Source organism: Orcinus orca, chromosome 2 (assembly GCF_937001465.1).
Source record: "Orcinus orca chromosome 2, mOrcOrc1.1, whole genome shotgun sequence".
Taxonomy (NCBI): domain Eukaryota; kingdom Metazoa; phylum Chordata; class Mammalia; order Artiodactyla; family Delphinidae; genus Orcinus; species Orcinus orca.
In genome coordinates, this window is record NC_064560.1 from 189,524,270 (window position 1) to 189,543,467 (window position 19,198).

Below are 19,198 nucleotides of genomic sequence, written 5' to 3' on the forward strand. Positions count from 1 at the left end.
ATTATATCAACAGAAAACAAGCATTAAAGACCTATTTTTCTAGAGTAACACCCAATGAATGAGTACAGCAAAAGCTCACCAGTAATATTATCAGATTAAAATAATGTCATGTAGAACTTTCCTTTAAATTAAATTTTATGCCATCCAATTTGAGTTCTATCTTTCACCAGCTTTGGGTAAGTCACCTATCCTCAGTTTCCTCTTTAGTAAAAAAAAAATAAAATAAAGACGTAAACTCCACATTCTAACTCACAGTGCTACTCAATTCAATTAATACTCATCTTAAGCCTACTATATACCAGGCATCATATTTTCGTGTTTATTAACTGCCTCCTCCTACCAGAATGTAAGTTTGTTGAGGGAAAGCACTTTACCTATTTGGTTTGCACCTGCATCCTCAATGCTCAGAACAGTCTGGTACACAGCAGGTGCTCAATAAATATTCACTGGCTCAATGACTAGGTAGATACATACAGGCATAAAATAGAGCCTCTGTCTTCAAGAATCTCATAACTTAGTAGTAAGAGATAAATGATTGTGGGCTGATAGCAGCATGATCAAATACAAAGGAAGGAACAGTTAATGCTTTGAAAAATCAAAGTACCATGTAAACAAAATGTTAAAATAAAACCTACTGATATGTGCAATAAAATTATTAAAACTGGCTTATTATCCTTAAGCGAATCACCTCTCTGGATCTCAGTTTCCACAACCCCAAAATAAAAGGGCTGTATAAAATAACCTGAAAAAGAAGTCTAATTCTTTGCAAATGAATATGATGCATAATCATTTCACTGCTCATATCCAGCAGGAATAAATCAACTCTTACACTATTAAGCAGAGATTGCTGATTTGGTCTCAAAGGTGTGTTGGGAACACTTTTTGATCCTCCTCCAAGCCACCCAGTCATCCACCTGGTAACACCACCCTGATCTTCATTCAACAACTGAAAGATTATTTTAAAACAGAAAAATATTATCAACACAAGAAAAGAAAACAGAGCACTTTTACATGATTTCAGATGGTAGTAAACCATGTTTTCCAAGTCCAATTCCTAGTTTCCTACTGACAGAAGCTACATATACACTGTCATCCTAAGCACTATTTCAAATAAAATTTGAGGACTGTCATGTCTCAAACTTGAAGCATTCTGATATGAACGGTTGCATATAAGTTACAAAACATTTAAACTAATATTATACAAGCTGCACAAATCTGCTTCTTCTCTGTAGTATAACATGATTCCATTTCCACATTATTGAGAAAATTGCATTCAGCAAGTTATATAATACACAGTAAAAAAAAAATTTATATGATACCAAGCATTTTAGTTATAAATGTATTCAAAATGGCATTCAATATTCAGTTACCTGTTCCATTTCCTCCTTTTTGATACCTAGGATGCTTCCCATTAATCGTAACACTTCATGACGCTGATTTTTTGGTGTGTGGAAGTGTCCAGTGAAGAGGTTTCTCATTAGGACTCTATGAAAACGGAGGCAGAAACAGCTCAGGCTAACTCACCAGTTGTCTCAATATCTAGTGTATCCAAACAATAAACACTAAACATACAAATATTTAATCATATTTAAATAACAGTTATAAAAAACACTAAAATATTTTAAAGTAGCTTTAAAAATTTTTTGCCAAGTCTAATTAAGAATATTGCAAACAACCCAAAATGTGTACCTTTAAAAACATCACTTACTAGTCACCAACTTTCTTCAACCAAATAATCAACTGAGATGGTACCTCATTAGTAATTCTCAGTGCCTGTCTGGGTTGATGTCTTAAGGAGACACTTCAGATTTTTCCCTCCGTATCCTAAATGGTGATGATAGTTCTTGTGCTTAACGGTTATGCTTATATTTCCTCATTCATTAAAAATTTGCTCATAATATCTAAATCTTTAAAATGTTAAAGATATACTACATGTATACCTAGGTTTCACACCTAATGCATTTGAGCAAGATATATCCACTTAAGGGCAGTAAAGAGAACAAAAAAGAATGGTAAGAATAAACTTTATATTTTCTAAGTACTTTATATTGTGGTGATGTTTTAACTCTTGCCTATGGTTTTAAGAAAAAGAATTTGAGCTGGGAAAGCCTATTTAAAAATCAAGAGAAGACAAGTTACTGACCCCTCATTAAAACTAACTGCAGCTCATCATTATATAAGAAAAAGAAAAGGTTTTTTAAAACCTTAATCACATACATTTACATGTAGAAATTGTTTTTACCATAAAAGTGATCCCCATAAAGTACATAAAAGTAAAAGGCAGAGCATACTTGTCCACTTTTCCTTCTGTGCTATTTACTAAATTCATCAATTTCTTTTGTACATCATCCAGCATTTCTTGTCGGAGCTCATCTGTTTTAAAATATGTGAATAAAGAGTCATTAACTGATTAAAATAGTCTGTATGAATATATAATGAGATTTATGACATCTTTAGTGAGAATTCTGAATATATGTACTTATTCTAATTAGGAATACTCAATTGCGTCCACCTCTTCTTTGGTTCAGGGAATTAGGTTCTCTGGTATAGAAATTACCTAGAAGCCAGAGTATGCATTAATTCACATTGTTTGCCCCCAATAAAATAATCAATTCTTTAACAGAACATTTAAAAACCAAAGGTTTTCTCATTCTCTTCAGAAACTTAACAACAAAGAAGAGATTTTTCACCACTGCTCCTTTGCACGAAACATCTCCAGAGCCACTCTTTAATGGGAAAATACCGGAAAGGACAATTTTAGATTTTCCTTTTTCCATTTTCCCGGCTGGAATCTTTTTTGGTGAGCTAAGAAGAGGAAGAGCAGCTAACGCAACCAAGACCATGGCTCAGAAGGCAGCTGATAGGGCAGAGTATCCTGGGGTAAATAAGCTGCAAGAAACAATTCAGATCACTGGTTCTCACACTAGGCAAGATACTATAGCTTATGACTGATTTAGAAAGATGTTTAGATTATTTTATTTTTAAATTCTTATTTATTTTAAAAGGAAGCAAAATCTGTAAAGTCTTGGCAGAATACTAGGAATGTGAACAGTACTAAAATCAAAGTCTAGAATTACAACAGGAGAGACCCTGTTCATAATCAACCATGCCATGGGACCATGGATTCCTAGACTAAGGAACTCTCAGCAAACCCATGGAGTTTACACCCGTTTCCTCAGAAATGGATAGTCTGAGCCGAAGGAGATGCTTATTAACATCAAGCTAGATTACAAATTTCATTCTGAAAGAAATTAGGAGAATGCTTTGCAGTACAGCTCAACTTTTCAAATCAAGAAACACTCACATCCCAACATGAGACAACTCTGACCTCTTTCCACAAACCTACTCTTTGAGTTATGCAGCATCTTCCTAGTGGTAGTGAGATACAGGTTTCCTTATCCAGTACACGACTTGCAAATATTTTCTCACACTCTGTGAGTTGTCATTTCACTTTCTTGATGGTATCCTTTGAAGCACAAAAGTTTTTAATTTTAATGAAGTCCAATTTAGTTTTTCTTTTGTTGCTTGCCCCTTTAGTGTCATATCTAAGAAGCCACTGCTTAACTCAACATCACAAAGATTTACTCCTATGTTTTCTTCTAAGAGTTTCACAGTTTTAACTCTAAAATGTAGGTCTATGACCCACTTTGAGTTACTTTTTGTGCATGGTATGAGGTAAGGGTCCAACTTCGTTCGAGTACATGTGGATATCCAGTTGTTCTGGTACCATGTGTTGAAAAAACTATTCCTTTGGAATCCTTGTTGAAAATCAATTGACCAGAAATGTATGATTTATTTCTGAACTCTCAATTCCCACTGCAAGACCTCTGCAAACGCTTTTCCTTTTGCCTGGAAAGCTCTTTTCCTTCGGCACTGCCTATTAACTCCTCTTTACCATTCACATGTCAGTTCCCAAGTCCCTTCCTCAAAGACGTTTTCTCTGAACCTTACAGATTAGGCCAGGTTCATCTGCTTTATGTTTTCATTCTGTCTGTACAGTACTAAAATTCTGATTTACAGTACTAAATGTATATACAAAATGTTCAGTTTAACTGTTTGCAATGGTTTGTGGTTTTTCCACATTGCAAAAATCTAAACTGCAAAATGTAATAGGCTAACTTTTACCAAAACAGAGATGGTTGTCATAACCATATTATAAAAGCAAGGTTTGTGTTTGGAAAATCTACTACAAACATTTCCTTTCCTGTCTTTCCAGGGAGGAATTTAAGCTTGGACATTAAGAGAGAGACAGACAGACACAGAAAGACAGACAGAGACAGAGAGAACAAGATTATTACTAAAGTCTGAGTCAGTAAAAGACATTTTTAGATTCTTAATGGGCACATATATACTACGAACCATGGTGCCACATGTGCCTTTTCTAGTACTACCTTCTAAATTAAGTAGAACTCTTAATTATTCAGAGGAAGAACAGCAAGTAAGTTAATCTCTTGTTGATGTTCTGAATTAACCACCCCACTCATGAACTAAAGTAAGAGCTAGAGTAAAGATGGTCACAGTCTTCTCTTTCATCCTCCTCCACTTCTCTTCAAGGCTATACAAAGGTAGCAGAAGAAGAGGTCAAACTTAATCTATCCCCAACCTTCCGTTTCTCTGAGACTTCCCTTCTCCTAACTACTTTCTTCTAAAATTAATGATTTTTATATTGATTACATGTCAAAATGATAATATATTCTAGATACGCTGAGTTATATAAAATATATTATTAAAATTAATCTCCCTGTATCTTTTTACTTTTTAAACATGACTACTAAATTTATTTTTAATTATAAATGTGGCTTCCATTGCATTTTTATAGGATAGCACTGCTTTGGAGTATAACCAGGATATAACCATTACACTGTACTGTCTCTTATTAAAAAAAGAAAAGGAAGATAAAACTGAATGATAGATATCTTCAGAGTAAAATTCACAGAGCTGATTCTGATAAAAATGATTTTAGTAAAATTAATTGGAAAAATTTAACTTTGCTCCATGAAAAATTGATCAGGAAATCCATCTTAATAAAGTTCAAGTAGAAAATATTTTCTTGATGAAAATTCTTTAATATGGGTATAACTTTTATTAAAATCTCTGTGTTCTGAAAGGTCTGATCAAAACATCCTTAAGGCCAAAATAATAGGGTAAAATTTCTTAAACTCATTATCAGAATACAAGTTAGTCCTGAGCTAATGAGAAAGAGAACTGACAATGTGCATATCCTTGCAGACATGTAGAGGGCTATTTCAAATATGAGCAGTAGTTTAAATGGGTTCTGATATTTGAGTCTAGAAAACAACCTCAGAATTTGGGGGAAGGGACTGGAAGGATGGGTTAACTAGGAAAGATTTAGAAAAGAAAAGAAAGGCAAATACTGACTTCAAAGGTCCCTACAGATTTCTCTTTTTCCTCAGGCACACCTATTCTCCTCCCACAAAAGAGTCTCAATATTTCTCCATAAAAACTGCACACTAATTCAAACCACAATTTGAAATCAGAATTATATTTATATGGGCAGGCAAAACATAGTTATTCAGAAATGGGGTTTTAGCCAAACACAATATCCCTGTGAAATAACCTAAAAACATGCCAAAATAATTGTCTGGAAGTTAGGCGGGAAAGAAAGGGCAGTGGGGGTACACTTTAAAGTTGAGCAATAAAGCAACTGAGGTTGGTCTAGTTTAGGGGAAGAGTTACTCTGAATATCTGACATCCTAAAACCATATCAGAGCCTCGTCTCTGTAATACCTAGAGATGGTACCATGATCTTCATCACTTGATTTAAAATCAAAATTTAACATAAAATGTAAGTGACTACAACAAATTAGTACATCATAATTTTACATTTTATTTGCAATTAGTAACACCGCACTATTAATACTGTCTTCACAGAGCATTGTACAGTGAGGTCACACTCCTTACAAAGTCATTGGCTATTTTATGACTAAGCTCCCTTGGACAAGATTCAAGTTTATTTAACAGTCACCTGACTGAAAAAAGAAAGATGGCTGGAGCAGGACTTCAGAGTCCGGAGACCTGCGTGTGAATTATGGTCTTGTCACAAGACCTGGATATGAATCATCGTCCTGTCACCAGGGCTGGACTCTGATGCCTATTTTGTAAAATGAGCATGCTTACCTCAAAGGATTTTGAGAGAAATCTACTGAGTGATTAAATGTGACATTTTTAACCAGTAAAGTTCTATATAAAGCATTAGTATTCATTCATCTGATTTTTTAAAATATCAGCTTTCAACCTAGCCCTAACCATTATCGATAATATGTACCACTTTGGTTAGCATTAACACTGATAACTTTTCCTCCATTTACCTTATTTGCCATCTTTACAAACTATGGCAAAGAAGTCAACGCAAGGACAAAAGAATGTTAGAAATATGATTTTATTATAGATATGTCAGTAAATAAACTGGGTCTTGTGTCTTACTTGGACTGGCTACCTAAAAAATAAATTTAAATCTGATATATTAAATCTAATATAAGGAAATTTAGCCTCTTCAGTCAATTAAATATAATTAAAGCAAAGGCTAGAAATTTGACAGTCTTTTTATTACAGAATTTCAACTTATACAAGATCACTTTCATTATAACACCAACGATTTTTTTTTCTAGCCCTGCCAAAGCAAGGCCTCAAAAAATTTACTGAACACTCAGATTTGTTTCTCTCCACGGAAATCTTTAGTAAAAGGCAAAAGATTTATTTGCTCTTGAGAGAAACCAGAGTATCCAAATGATATTTTTTAAAGGCACCTTGTATTTATTTATATTGGAAGTTAAGACATATTAGTGGGCTTCCCTGGTGGCACAGTGGTTAAGAATCTGCCTGCCAATGCAGGGGACATGGGTTCGAGCCCTGGTCTGGGAAGATCCCACATGCCACGGAGCAACTAAGCCCGTGCATGATAACTACTGAGTCTGCGCTCTATAGCCCCACAAGCCGCAACTACTGAGCCCATGCACCATAACTACTGAAGACCACATGCCTAGAGCCTGTGCTTGCAACAAGAGAAGCCACTGCAATGAGAAGCCTGCGCACTGCAATAAAGAGTAGCCCCACCTCGCCGCAACTAGAGAAAGCCCACGTGCAGCAACGAAGACCCAACGCAGCCAAAATAAATAAACAAAAATAAATTTTAAAAAAAAGACATATTAGCAACTGCTTTGTCTTTTAACTCAATTCCTTCCAACCATTTCAACGGAATTTTAAGGTCTAGAGTATATGGTGAATGCTTTCTTGTTCCATAATTATAATTATTAATTGCAGAGTAAAAAGTAATTTTTGAAACTCCACTTCCTAGCAATGAACTCACAGAAAAGAATTTTATTAATACAGTATAACCTCATTAACTTGAATTTCAATAGATTAGAATCTGTGATTAAACTGAAATATCAATGTTGAAGTCTACTGGATTATTTGTACAGTTAAATTAGAGTTACTATGTGCATTTGAAAGAGATTTTATGTAAATATTTTTAATGTAACCGGATCAAATTTATTTTCCCTCTCCACCGTCCTCCCTGAATCCTTTAATACATTAGAATTCAGATAATTTGTACTGCATTTTTCCATATCAAAACAAATTTTCTTAAAGACTGAATATTATGAATCAAGTTTCTTTTTTTATTTTTAACTTTTTAACATCTTTATTGGAGTATAATTGCTTTACAATGGTGTGTTAGTTTCTAGTTTATAACAAAGTGAATCAGTTTTACATATACACATGTCCCCATATCTTTTCCCTCCTGTATCTCCCCCTCCCTCCGACCCTCCCTTATCCCACCCCTGTAGGTGGTCACAAAGCACCAAACTGATCTCCTTGTGCTATGCAGCTGCTTCCCACTAGCTATCTATTTTACATTTGGTAGTGTATATATGTCCATGCCACTCTCTCACTTTGTCCCAGCTTACCCTTCCCCCTCCCCGTATCCTCAAGTCCATTCTCTAGTAGGTCTGTGTCTTTATTCCTGTCTTATCCCTAGGTTCTTCATGACCTTTTTTTTTTTTTTAGATTCCATATATATGTGCTAGCATACAGTATTTGTTTTACTCTTTCTGACTGACTTCACTCTGTATGACAGACTCTAGGTCCATCCACCTCACTACAAATAACTCAATTTCGTTTCTTTTTATGGCTGAGTGATATTCCATTGTATATATGTGCCACATCTTCTTTATCCATTCAACTTAGGTTGCTTCCATGTCCTGGCTATTGTAAATAGAGCTGCAATGAACATTTTGGTACATGACTCTTTTTGAATTATGGTTTTCTCAGGGTATATGCCCAGTAGTGGGACTGCTGGGTCGTATGGTAGTTCTATGTTTAGTTTTTTAAGGAACCTCCATACTGTTCTCCATAGTGGCCGTATGAATTTACATTCCCACCAACAGTGCAAGAGGGTTCCCTTTTCTCCACACCCTCTCCAGCATTTATTGTTTGTAGATTTTTTGATGATGGCCATTCTGACTGTTGTGAGGTGATAGCTCATTGTAGTTTTGATTTGCATTTCTCTAATGATTAGTGATGTTGAGCATCCTTTCATGTGTTTGTTGGCAATCTGTATATCTTCTTTGGAGAAATGTCTATTTAGGTCTTCTGCCCATTTTTGGATTGGGTTGTTTGTTTTTTTGATATTGAGCTGCATGAGCTGCTTGTAAATTTTGGAGATTAATCCTTTGTCAGTTGCTTATGAGTCAAGTTATATATTTAATTTTTAAAGGTTCACACAGACCTGCCATATCTCAAAAGAAAGGGCCACAATTGGGTCAGTGAGCAGTAAAGTCATTATAATAATTTTGCCACTTACTGAATATCATTATCACTATATACTTATACTGATATTTATTAATGACAAAGACTTTCTAGGCTACAGACTAAACCTCAACCCATTTCTGAAAGCTCACTGTTGCAAATTAGCACGGACTAAATCTGATACAAAGAAATGTTTTGTTCAGACCACACAGGGTTTTTTGAAAAACTTAAATTACACGTCACATTAAAAAACTGGAACATTTCACATAAGTCTACATTTTTGGTGACTCTTGAAAGACCTGAAGATCTGGCAACCCTGGACCCACATTCCTACACAACAACAGTTCAGTGAAGCTGAGAATTTGTTGCCCCCTATAAGAAGCTCTCCAATTCACCAGTCTCTACTTAGTCCTAATTGCTCCTTTATAATTTGGACCCCAGTTTACAATTTCTGTTTGTGATCCATACTTATAGTTTCATTTCTTCACACAGCAGCTCACTCCCACCTCTGCCTTCTCGGCACTCCACACCAATACAGCACACACACACACACACACACACACACACGTTATTAGTCCACCAGATCTTCAGCCAGTTTCCAAATTATGACAGACAGTTTCATACGAATTCCTCCCTCTGTCTAGAATGTTCTTCCCGAACTCTTTGCCTGCTTCACTGTACGTATTCACCATCCAAGTGAGGGCAAGTATACCCTTCACTACCCTTTTCTACCCTTCTACACCACCATCAAGAAGTAGAATGGATTGCTTCTTCCTTTTGAAATAGCTTGCTGCATGTATGTGACTACATGTAGTCTTCCCCTATTTCTGCTTGACTATAAACCTCCTGAAGGTAGAACTCTCGTCCCGTATCTTTGTATCTTTAGTACTTATTATAGTGCTTGGTACACAGCACAAAACAATGAATCTGTGATAAATGAAAGAATGCCTGACTTTTCTCTGGGAAGGGAGACTATCTGAGAATAGAACACAGGTCAGAAAAGAATAAATGATTTATATTATGAATTACTCATATTATTCATATGAGGAAAAATACACAAAACAAAGTCAAAAAATTCTCATATCTACATAATTTGCTTTTCCCTTTATATCTAGAAGAATTAATAAAATATACATTTAAAAGTACAACCATTAAGTTGAAAAGGGCCTAATTATTTACCTAATTGACATAGCTTTTTTCTTAACTAAAATGTTGACATTTTCTAGTATACCCAGATGTTTATATCATCACAAATAATTTTTTAACTATTTATGGCAATTCAGAAAACTGCATCTGGTATTTCTTATATGTTTCCTCTAAAATCACCACTTCTGCCAAAAACATCTATAAAGAAATCCCTCAAAAGGTTTGGGTAACAAAGCGTCTGGGAATGTATCTGGCCTATGTTCAACAGGACATTATATGTTTTCTTGTATAAATCGTGTCCTGGAAAACGGAATGTCTTTATTTAAAATAAAAACTCTACCATCCAACACCATAAAGGCGGTTCCATGAAAAACATTTTAAACTTCTTTTATATGTGTAGTTTTAAAATACATTTTTATGCTTCATATTACAGTTGGTTTACTGGGGCTTATTTTATACATTCTTCTAGATTTTCTTTAAAAAAACACTGTAAAGAAATTTTCCATTCTGAACTCATAGAAGACTTTTTTTTAAAAGCAGTCACCAAACCTTCTTAAAATAAGAAAAAGTCAGTGATGGGGCCCTTTCAGATATGGCTATAAACTGGCACACAGACCAAAAGACTTCCCCAGTGCTAGAATCTAAACTTGTATTGCTTATGAAAATTTATTTTTCTTGGTGTACCATAAAATTTACCACCCTTTTGAAAAGTCATTATCAAAACAGTAACTCTTTTGCGCTTGCTATTTCAATTTTATCCAATCGTTTTCACTTAAGCAGGAATTTATCTCAAGGATGATGGTAGAGAATAATAAGCGAAAGAAAGAAAATGTTAAATTTGGCCATGAATATAGGAAGATAACATGTCTTTTCATGGTTCAGGTTTCCACAGGTAGTATATTTTCCCATGAACGACAAATCCATAGAAATCCTGCACTCTGATCAACTCAGAATAGTTAATGAAAGGCACTGTCCTATCTGCTTCATAGAGGACTAATGTCTTAAGTTTGAACAAAATTAATAAAATATAGGATGGCATGTGAAATAAGTCTTTGGAACTACACTGAAAAAGAAGACTTTCAGGTAAAATGTTGAAAGAATAACTTCTAAAAGGAAGGGAAGGAGTAATTCTTCTACCAGCCAACATTATCTATTAAAATATAGCACCAATAGGATCTTTTTTTTTTTTTTTTTTTTTTTTAATTTTTGCCTTTGTTGGGTCTTTGTGGCTGCTCGCCGGCTTTCTCTAGTTGGCAGTGCGCAGGCTTCTCACTGTAGCGGCTTCTCTTGTTGCAGAGCATGGGCTCTAGGCGTGTGGGCTTCAGTAGTTGTGGCATGCGGGCTCAGCAGTTGTGGCACACGGGCTTAGTTGCTCCGCGGCATGCGGGATCTTCCTGGACCAGGGCTCGAACCCATGTCCCCTGTATTGGCAGGCAGATTCTTATCCACCGCGCCACCAGGGAAGCTCGTAGCACCTATAGGATCTTAGGGTTTCTTTTCATTGTTACTTTCCCTTGGTGTGTGGGTCAGGGGGGATGAGGGGGAGAAGACAAAGAACTACTTACATTTGGGGAGTAAAATCCTATTACTAGTTTAGAGCTCTGTCTGCTCAAGTTTCTTTCCTCCATGGAATGTCCCTAACCCTTCATGGGATTCTTGGAGAACTAAATATGCACTGTCTGACCAGAGTTGAGCACCACTGTCTTAAACTATGAACCTATGGTGTATCTATGTCATGTGTTACTTCGTTAGCTAAGCTCCTTGAAAAAAAAGGGATCCTATCTAGTCTCTCACACAGCATCTAACATGAAGCCAAGTAGTTGGTTCTCATTAAGTATTTAATGCCTGATTAAGGCATCTTCATACTCTTCATACAAAGTCTGTAAATACTTGGAACTCAAAACCACAATTGCACATACATGGCACTGACAGTTATGGACTCTAAGAATGATTGAAATCATCGACAATTTACTATTTTAATACTGGTGTTATAAGCAATAACTCCCTTTTCCTATGTTTGACCAGACTGAATCATCTCATCTCTGGTGAAAATTACATAATCAAGCATTTCAAATAAAATACCACTTTTTAAAATGAGTTTCCTAATATTGTTTAAATGTTGAAACTGCATATCAACTAATCATCGACAGTCTACAGATGCTTAGAAATAAAACAATACTTTGCCTCTACGATTCAAGTCTCTATGTACTTTCTAGCAACAAAAGCCAATCTGTCTTTTTCAAAATTGTTTCTCCTGGCAAATATTTTTGCTGTCTGGCCAAGTTTTGCATTAAAAATAAAGTACAGTATTACAACATCAATCAACATTTAAAGTACTTAATGATCTATGAAAGAAAATATACAGTGATTCTTTTGAAACAACCAAGCCAATCAAAGTTTTATTTATATTATCAAATCAAGAGTGCAGCTTTGATAAAATAAAATCACATTTGTGTTTAGAGATCTAAAAGCAATATTAAGCACTTAGGTAATAAAAGAAAACAGACTGTTAAGAAGAGCTTAAATGGCAAGAATGACTTAAAGACATAACAGAACTGTCTGTCCTTTTACCCCCACTTCCTGTCTGTGCAACACTGGCCTCTCGCCTGCCCTTTCAAATACCAGTTGTATAAGCATAATTAGAGCTTTTTCTGTGGCTAATATTAACTTTACAAAATGAGTCCAAAGTTCCTATGTATTTACAATGAATTATTACTGGTAACTTTTTACATGAATAGGGGCCTAGGCCACCTAAGCCTTGCCATTTACAATCAAAATCTAAAAATATTCTACTACTGAGGATTTAAATGGGTGCCTAAACAACTTACTAAGTAGTGCAGGGACTCTGATAACATTTAGCAACTACAGTAAGTCATAGAATTTTTTATCTTACCATCATCTACTGGGAATGACACAGGTAGTTGTCTAAAAAGGTATGTGAACTTAAATATTACAGTAACATGACATATATAGCAACCTTGTCACAGACCAAGGAGTTGCTTCAGAATACTGCCTTTTTACCTTCATTAGTCTAGCCCTTCCCTAGGATATCAATTCCCTGGCTAAAACCTTGGGTGCTCAGTACGTCTCCTCCAGGTTGCCCGTATGTCTTCCAGATAATGTTGTAGTTACATTGGCTTTCAACCTAACTAGACTGTTTTCCCAACAAACACTGCCTGCGGGTAAGGGCAACCATTTCAATATTTAGGGCACAGCACAGTGGATACTGTCCTATCTTCAAAGGAGATATACAGAACAAAATACAAGTCAGATTATAAACAACTGTTTTCCTGACAAGAAGAAATACAGTAACATGGAAAGATTATGAACTTTGGTCAAGGATAAAAGATCAGTTTAAATCTCAGTTTCTTTAACTTATAAAATGGAACTAATACTACCTACTTTAGAGTTTCCTGTAAAGAGTAAATAAAATATGAGAAGACTAAATAATACAGTATATGTTATATAAAATGCCCATGATACTCAATATATAATTGTTTCTTTATTGTCCATTTCCAGCCCCTCTATTACATTTAGAGTTCTAAGGCTGGCCGAATCTTACAAAGCAGAGGACTTTTAGTTGGGCACTAATTTGCCGCAGAATCAAGTTTTCTTGAGGACAATACCTCACATGATCTTATTATTATTTTTTATTCCTAACAATCTCTCATCTCCTGTCTCCTGCTGGTTTTAGGCCAACTTCCTCAGCTTGTCCTTTGGTATCCACACTTCAGTGATTTGTCTACTTGCCTCCGTAATGTCCAAGTCACTGTTTTATTGTCTGACGGTATTTGTGCTGTACCATCTCCTACTTTTTCCTACTTCTAACTCTATTTCATGTTAGGGGGTACTTCTTAATTACTTCATTACGTGCCTTGGTACTATTGTGCCTAACCCAGACACCTAAAGTTGACACATTTCTAGGTTCCCATCACCTTTCCAATAACCTTTAATCATTATCTACTAAATGTAGCCCTAGAATAGCTTCAACTTCCTGGGGACTGTTACATCAGAGATTAAATGAGAGCATGCCATCTTTGTCAGCAGTTAAGAGTTAACAGAGCACTATGAACCACCTGATTATCTGAGGCCCAACTGATAATCCTAAACACAGGATTCACCCTCGGGAATTGACAGGGCCTATGAGATAATTTACAAGCATCAAAAAATACATGCCTGCATGTAAAGCACCATCTATAATCACAAACAGCTAGTTATAGCCAGACATTCATTCCACAAAAAGTTACTCTTTTACTTGAGAACACTGCCTTCTCTAGCATATCAGACAGCTTTAGGCAAGATGACCACGGACTGAACAGGGAAAAGTTATACCATGACAAGTCGAGTCAGTCGAATCAATCCCTTTGATGGTCAACAGGGTGACAGACAGCACAACTGGACTGCCTCAATATTCTGGAAAACTAACTGGACAGCCAGGGCCAACTTATGACTTTGGTTTCACTAGGACCAGATTGAAATCAAAGCAAACTGGTCATGGGAGATGGAAATGGAAGTCACAAACTAATGGCAGTTGGTCTCACTCGACTGTACCAATGCATGGGGGGAAACTACATCTGATTCAATACTAGCGTTGTAGGGGAAAAAGGAAAAGGAAAAGAACCTACTTTGTTTTTTAAGTTCTTCAATTTGTTCTTCCTTTAAATCTAACTGTTCTGTAAGTCTTGATGCTGAATCCAACGCAACATTTGCTTCATCCAAACGCTCCTGAGGAAGAAAAGTTCATTAAAAAGCAGCATGCAAAAACTATTTCACAAACTATGGGGCTGGAAGACATCTTAACGTCAATCAACCCCTTTCAGCTAAAGAAGCTGTATTTCTGTGACCTTGGGCAAGTTCATTTGATACTAATAAGTATCAAAGATAGAACCCACACTTCACAACACAATAATGTCTCTTTCAGAGAAACTAAATAAAAAAGAGAATGCTATTTAAAGACAACATGGTGACAAAAGTTTAAAAAATGACAATAATAAGAATAAAAACTACAAAAAAAATACAAAAAGTCAAGAAATATAGCAACAAATTTTTTTTTTTTTTGCTGTGTTGGGTCTTCGTTGCTGCGCATGGGCTTTCTCTAGTTGAGGCAAGTGGGGGCTACTCTTCGTTGAGGTGCGTGGGCTTCTCATTGCGGTGGCTTCTCTTGCTGTGGAGCTCGGGCTGTAGGCGCACAGACTTAAGTAGTTGTGGCACGCGGGCTCTGTAGTTTGTGGCTTGTGGGCTCTAGAGCACAGGTTCAGTAGTTGTGGCACACGGGCTTAGTTGCTCCATGGCATGTGGGATCTTCCCGGACCAGGACTCGAACCCATGTCCCCTGCACTGGCAGGCGGATTCTTAACCACTGCACCACCAGGGAAGTCCCAACAAATGTTCTTTTTTAATTTTGGCAAGTCTGATGGGTATAAAGTGATGTTTCATTATTACTTTAATTTTTATTTCTCTAACTATAATACATACTAGTGAATTTGAGTAATTTTTCATGTTAATAGGACAGCTGGATCCGCTCTTGTGCAAAAATCTTTGCATATCTTGCCCATTTTTCCATTGAGCTGTCTTTCTCTCATCAGTTTGTAAGAGCACCTTATATAGTAGATATGAACCCTTTGTCATCAGCGCTACAAATACAGTCACACATGTCCTACTTTGATTCTTGAGTTTTAGTCTAGGTTAGGCTCCTCCCTGCCCTGAACTGCACACTTGGTTTTCTAGATTTTCTTGGAATGTATTTTTCTTTTTTAACATTTATATCTATAAAATAGTATTTCTCAGTAGGAGTTCTTTCAACATTCCTGGCCTCTGGCCACTAAACGCCAGAAGACCCACCCACAGTCACTGTAACAGCCAAAAAGACCCCCCAGATTTCCAGCACCACTCCCAGCTGAGAATCCTTGCTTTAATACAGTTGGAATTTACTTTTGTATATAGTGTAAGATAGGGGTCCAATTTCATTTTCTTCCATATAGACAGCCGGTTGTATCTACTGTTTATTAGATAACCTCCTACCCTTTTCCCCACTGAACTGAAAGTAGTTTAGGGTTTAGTTTTAAATTTAATTCTCAAATATAACCTGGGCTCCATTTCTGGATTCTCCTTCTGTTCCACTAATCTAGTCAATATGGTATTGATTTATGGCTCTATTTTGACATTTAGTAGGCAAGTCCCTCCTCATCATTATTCTTTCACACAATTTTCTTGGCTATTCTAGAGGATTCACCCACGTAAATGTCAGGTCAAGTTTCATCATCTTGAATCAGAGTGTGACAGCTTTTTTGATGTATCATCTTGGATAGGCTAGTCCCCAGTTATCCAGTCAAACTTAAGGTAGGTATTGCTGTGAAGGTATTTTGCAAATGTAATCAAAGCTCAAATCAGCTGAATTTAAGGAAGGCGCATTATCCTGGATAATCAGGGCGGACCTAATTGAACCAGCTGAAATGCCTTGAAATCAGGACTGAGGTTTCTCCATAAAGAAGAAATTCCATCTGTGGACAGCAACTTCAGCCCATGCCCACAGAGTCCATCCTGCTTGTGATTTTTTTTCCTAACCACCTGTGGACAACAGCTTTGGCCCACGCCTATGAGTTCCAGCCTGCCTATGATGTGATCCTCCCATTTTGACTGCCAAACCTACCTAACTTGCTTAGCCAGGCCCCACAATGTTGCCAATTCCTTGTAACAAACCTCACAGGTATCCATATATGGTATATACATCAATGTATATGTGTATGTATATGTATGTGTGTATGTGTACATATGTGTACACACATACACATCCTACTGGTTCTGCTTCTCAGGTTGAACCTTAACTGATACAAAGAGAAACTGAAACAAAAAATTTTAAACAAAATCAACAAGATTAAATTTAGTGTAAAGGAAATTTAAATAAACTTTCAAATGACTTTGTTAACCTCATAGCATTTATATTTAAGAAATAAGTAAAGCTTAAAAAAACTACACTAAGACATTTTTGAAAATTAACGTTTAGATTTAATTATTCTTTCTACCACATTTTTGCTTTTTATTTCACTAATTTCAACTTTTACCTTTACTAATTCCCTCTTAGTTTCTTCTGATTTATTCTGTTGTTTTTCTAAATATATATTACATTAAAAAAATTTTTAAATAGAGCTAGTTTAAAAAGAAGATCTGGACTTCTAACAGTATGACCGGCTAGATATTTTGGCCCACTGAAAACAAGCACGTCAAATAAAATGTCTTTTTAATGTGTTAATGAGCTAATGAGAAAGTAAGCATAAATGGTGAAAAAACATATTAAAAGATGCTTGACCTCATTACTAGAAATGCAAATTAAAACCATAAGATAGCCCTTCCCACCTACCACATTGGCAAACACTTTAAAAAATTCTGATAATGCTAGCATTGCCAAGGATGTAGAACAAGAACTCTTAGTACCACTGGTAGGAGAAAATTAGCACAAGTGCTTTAGAAAACAATTTGCCCCCAAATCTAATAAAATTGAAATTGCCCATATATATCCCATGATTCAGCAATTCCAATCGAGATACACACCTGAAACTCTTATACATGTGCACCAGGAGATATAAACAAGGAAATTCATAACCACATTGTTTGTATGGCAGATAAGGGAAATGTCCTTTACCAGGAAAATGGGTAAATAAATTACATATTCACACAAGGAATACAGCAGTGAAAATAATGAAATTTCTAACACAGTAACTACATAGTTACGGCTGAAACTCATGAACATAATGCTAAGCAAAAAAAGCAAGCCTCAGAAGAATTCCATTTACATACAGTTCAGAATTCCATTCATACAGTTTAAAAATATGCAAAACCAAACAATGTACTGTAAAAAGTTGCAAATCTATGTGATAAAACCATAAAGAAAAACAAGGGGGTAAAACACATAAAAGGTGGTAAGAAGGAGAGGAGATGTGGAGGGGTGCTTACGGAACTTCAAAGGGTGACAATCTTTTACCGGGTGGTGAGTACGTGGGTATTTGCTGTATTGCTATTCTTATATTTTATACGTATTATCTAAATATTGTTTTCCAGTCACTCAACATTTAGTAAAAATTTTAAAACATTATGGAAGTATGTCTTCAATTGTTTAGAATATTAATATGCCTAAACAGCATATTCACCTCTAACGACAGATACATAAATTTTATTACTTTCTACCAGCTATCACCAGAGTCTACTTATGACTCAGAAAAGTTTATCCTACATCAAACAGCAAGTCACTGTGGTGTCTCTTCATGGGGTTCATTTTATTTATTTCTTATATATAATATTTATAGGCATGAAATACAGCATAATAATAAAGAGAAAAATATTTTAAAGAATTAAGGTGCAATATGGTCACCTTATCTTTGATAAAGGAGGCAAGAGTATACAATTGAGAAAAGACAGCCTCTTCAGTAAGTGGTGCTGGGAAAACTGGACAGCTACATGTAAAAGAATGACATTAGAACACTTTCTAACACCATACACAAAAATAAACTCAAAATAGATTAAGGACCTAAGTGTAAGGCCAGACACTATAAAACTCTTAGAGGAAAACACAGGAAGAACACTCTGTGACATAAATCACAGCAAGATCCTTTTTGACCCACCTCCTAGAGAAATGGAAATAAAAACAAAAATAAACTAATGGGACCTAATGAAACTTCAAAGCTTTTGCACAGCAAAGGAAACCATAAACAAGACGAAAAGACAACCCTGAGAATCCGAGAAAATATTTGCAAATGAAGCAACTGACAAAGGATTAAGCTCCAAAATACACAAGCAGCTCATGCAGCTCAATATCAAACAAACAAAACAATCCAATCAAAAAATGGGCAGAAGACCTAAATCGACATTTCTCCAAAGAAGATATACAGATTGCCAACAAACATGAAAGGATGCTCAACATCACTAATCATCAGAGAAATGCAAATCAAAACTACAATGAGCTATCACCTCACACTGGTCAGAATGGCCATCATCAAAAAATCTACAAACAACAAATGCTGGAGAGGGTGTGGAGAAAAGGGAACCCTCTTGCACTGTTGGTGGGAATATAAATTGATACAGCCAATATGGAGAACAGTATGGAGGTTCTTTAAAAAACTAAACATAGAACTACCATATGACCCAGCAATCCCACTACTGGGCATATACCCTGAGAATACCGTAATTCAAAAAGAGTCACATACCACAATGTTCACTGCAGCACTATTCACAATAGCCAGGACATGGAAGCAACCTAAATGTCCATCGACAGATGAATGGATAAGGAAGATGT

The 19,198-nt window shown here is 35.9% G+C and overlaps 1 protein-coding gene and 1 non-coding gene across 10 annotated transcripts in view; both read right to left on the reverse strand.

The window, feature by feature from the left end:
• Positions 1-19,198, reverse strand: part of TRIP11 (thyroid hormone receptor interactor 11) — a 66,597-nt gene that overhangs the window by 6,040 nt on the left and 41,359 nt on the right. For 7 of the 9 annotated variants that reach the window (XM_033418934.2, XM_033418901.2, XM_004262345.3 and 4 more), the window contains 4 exons: positions 14,538-14,637; positions 2,292-2,373; positions 1,371-1,485; positions 830-946 (listed from right to left, as the gene is read on the reverse strand). In XM_033418934.2, coding sequence (XP_033274825.1) covers positions 830-946; positions 1,371-1,485; positions 2,292-2,373; positions 14,538-14,637 — 414 coding nt within the window. Of the gene's footprint in view, positions 1-829; positions 947-1,370; positions 1,486-2,291; positions 2,374-11,086; positions 11,334-14,537; positions 14,638-19,198 lie in introns of those variants that run through there. The other 2 variants (XM_049706569.1, XM_049706570.1) reach the window with 2 other exon arrangements.
• LOC117200355 (U5 spliceosomal RNA) lies at positions 6,628-6,743 on the reverse strand. The gene has a single exon (XR_004481864.1). It is a non-coding gene; the product is annotated as a U5 spliceosomal RNA (small nuclear RNA).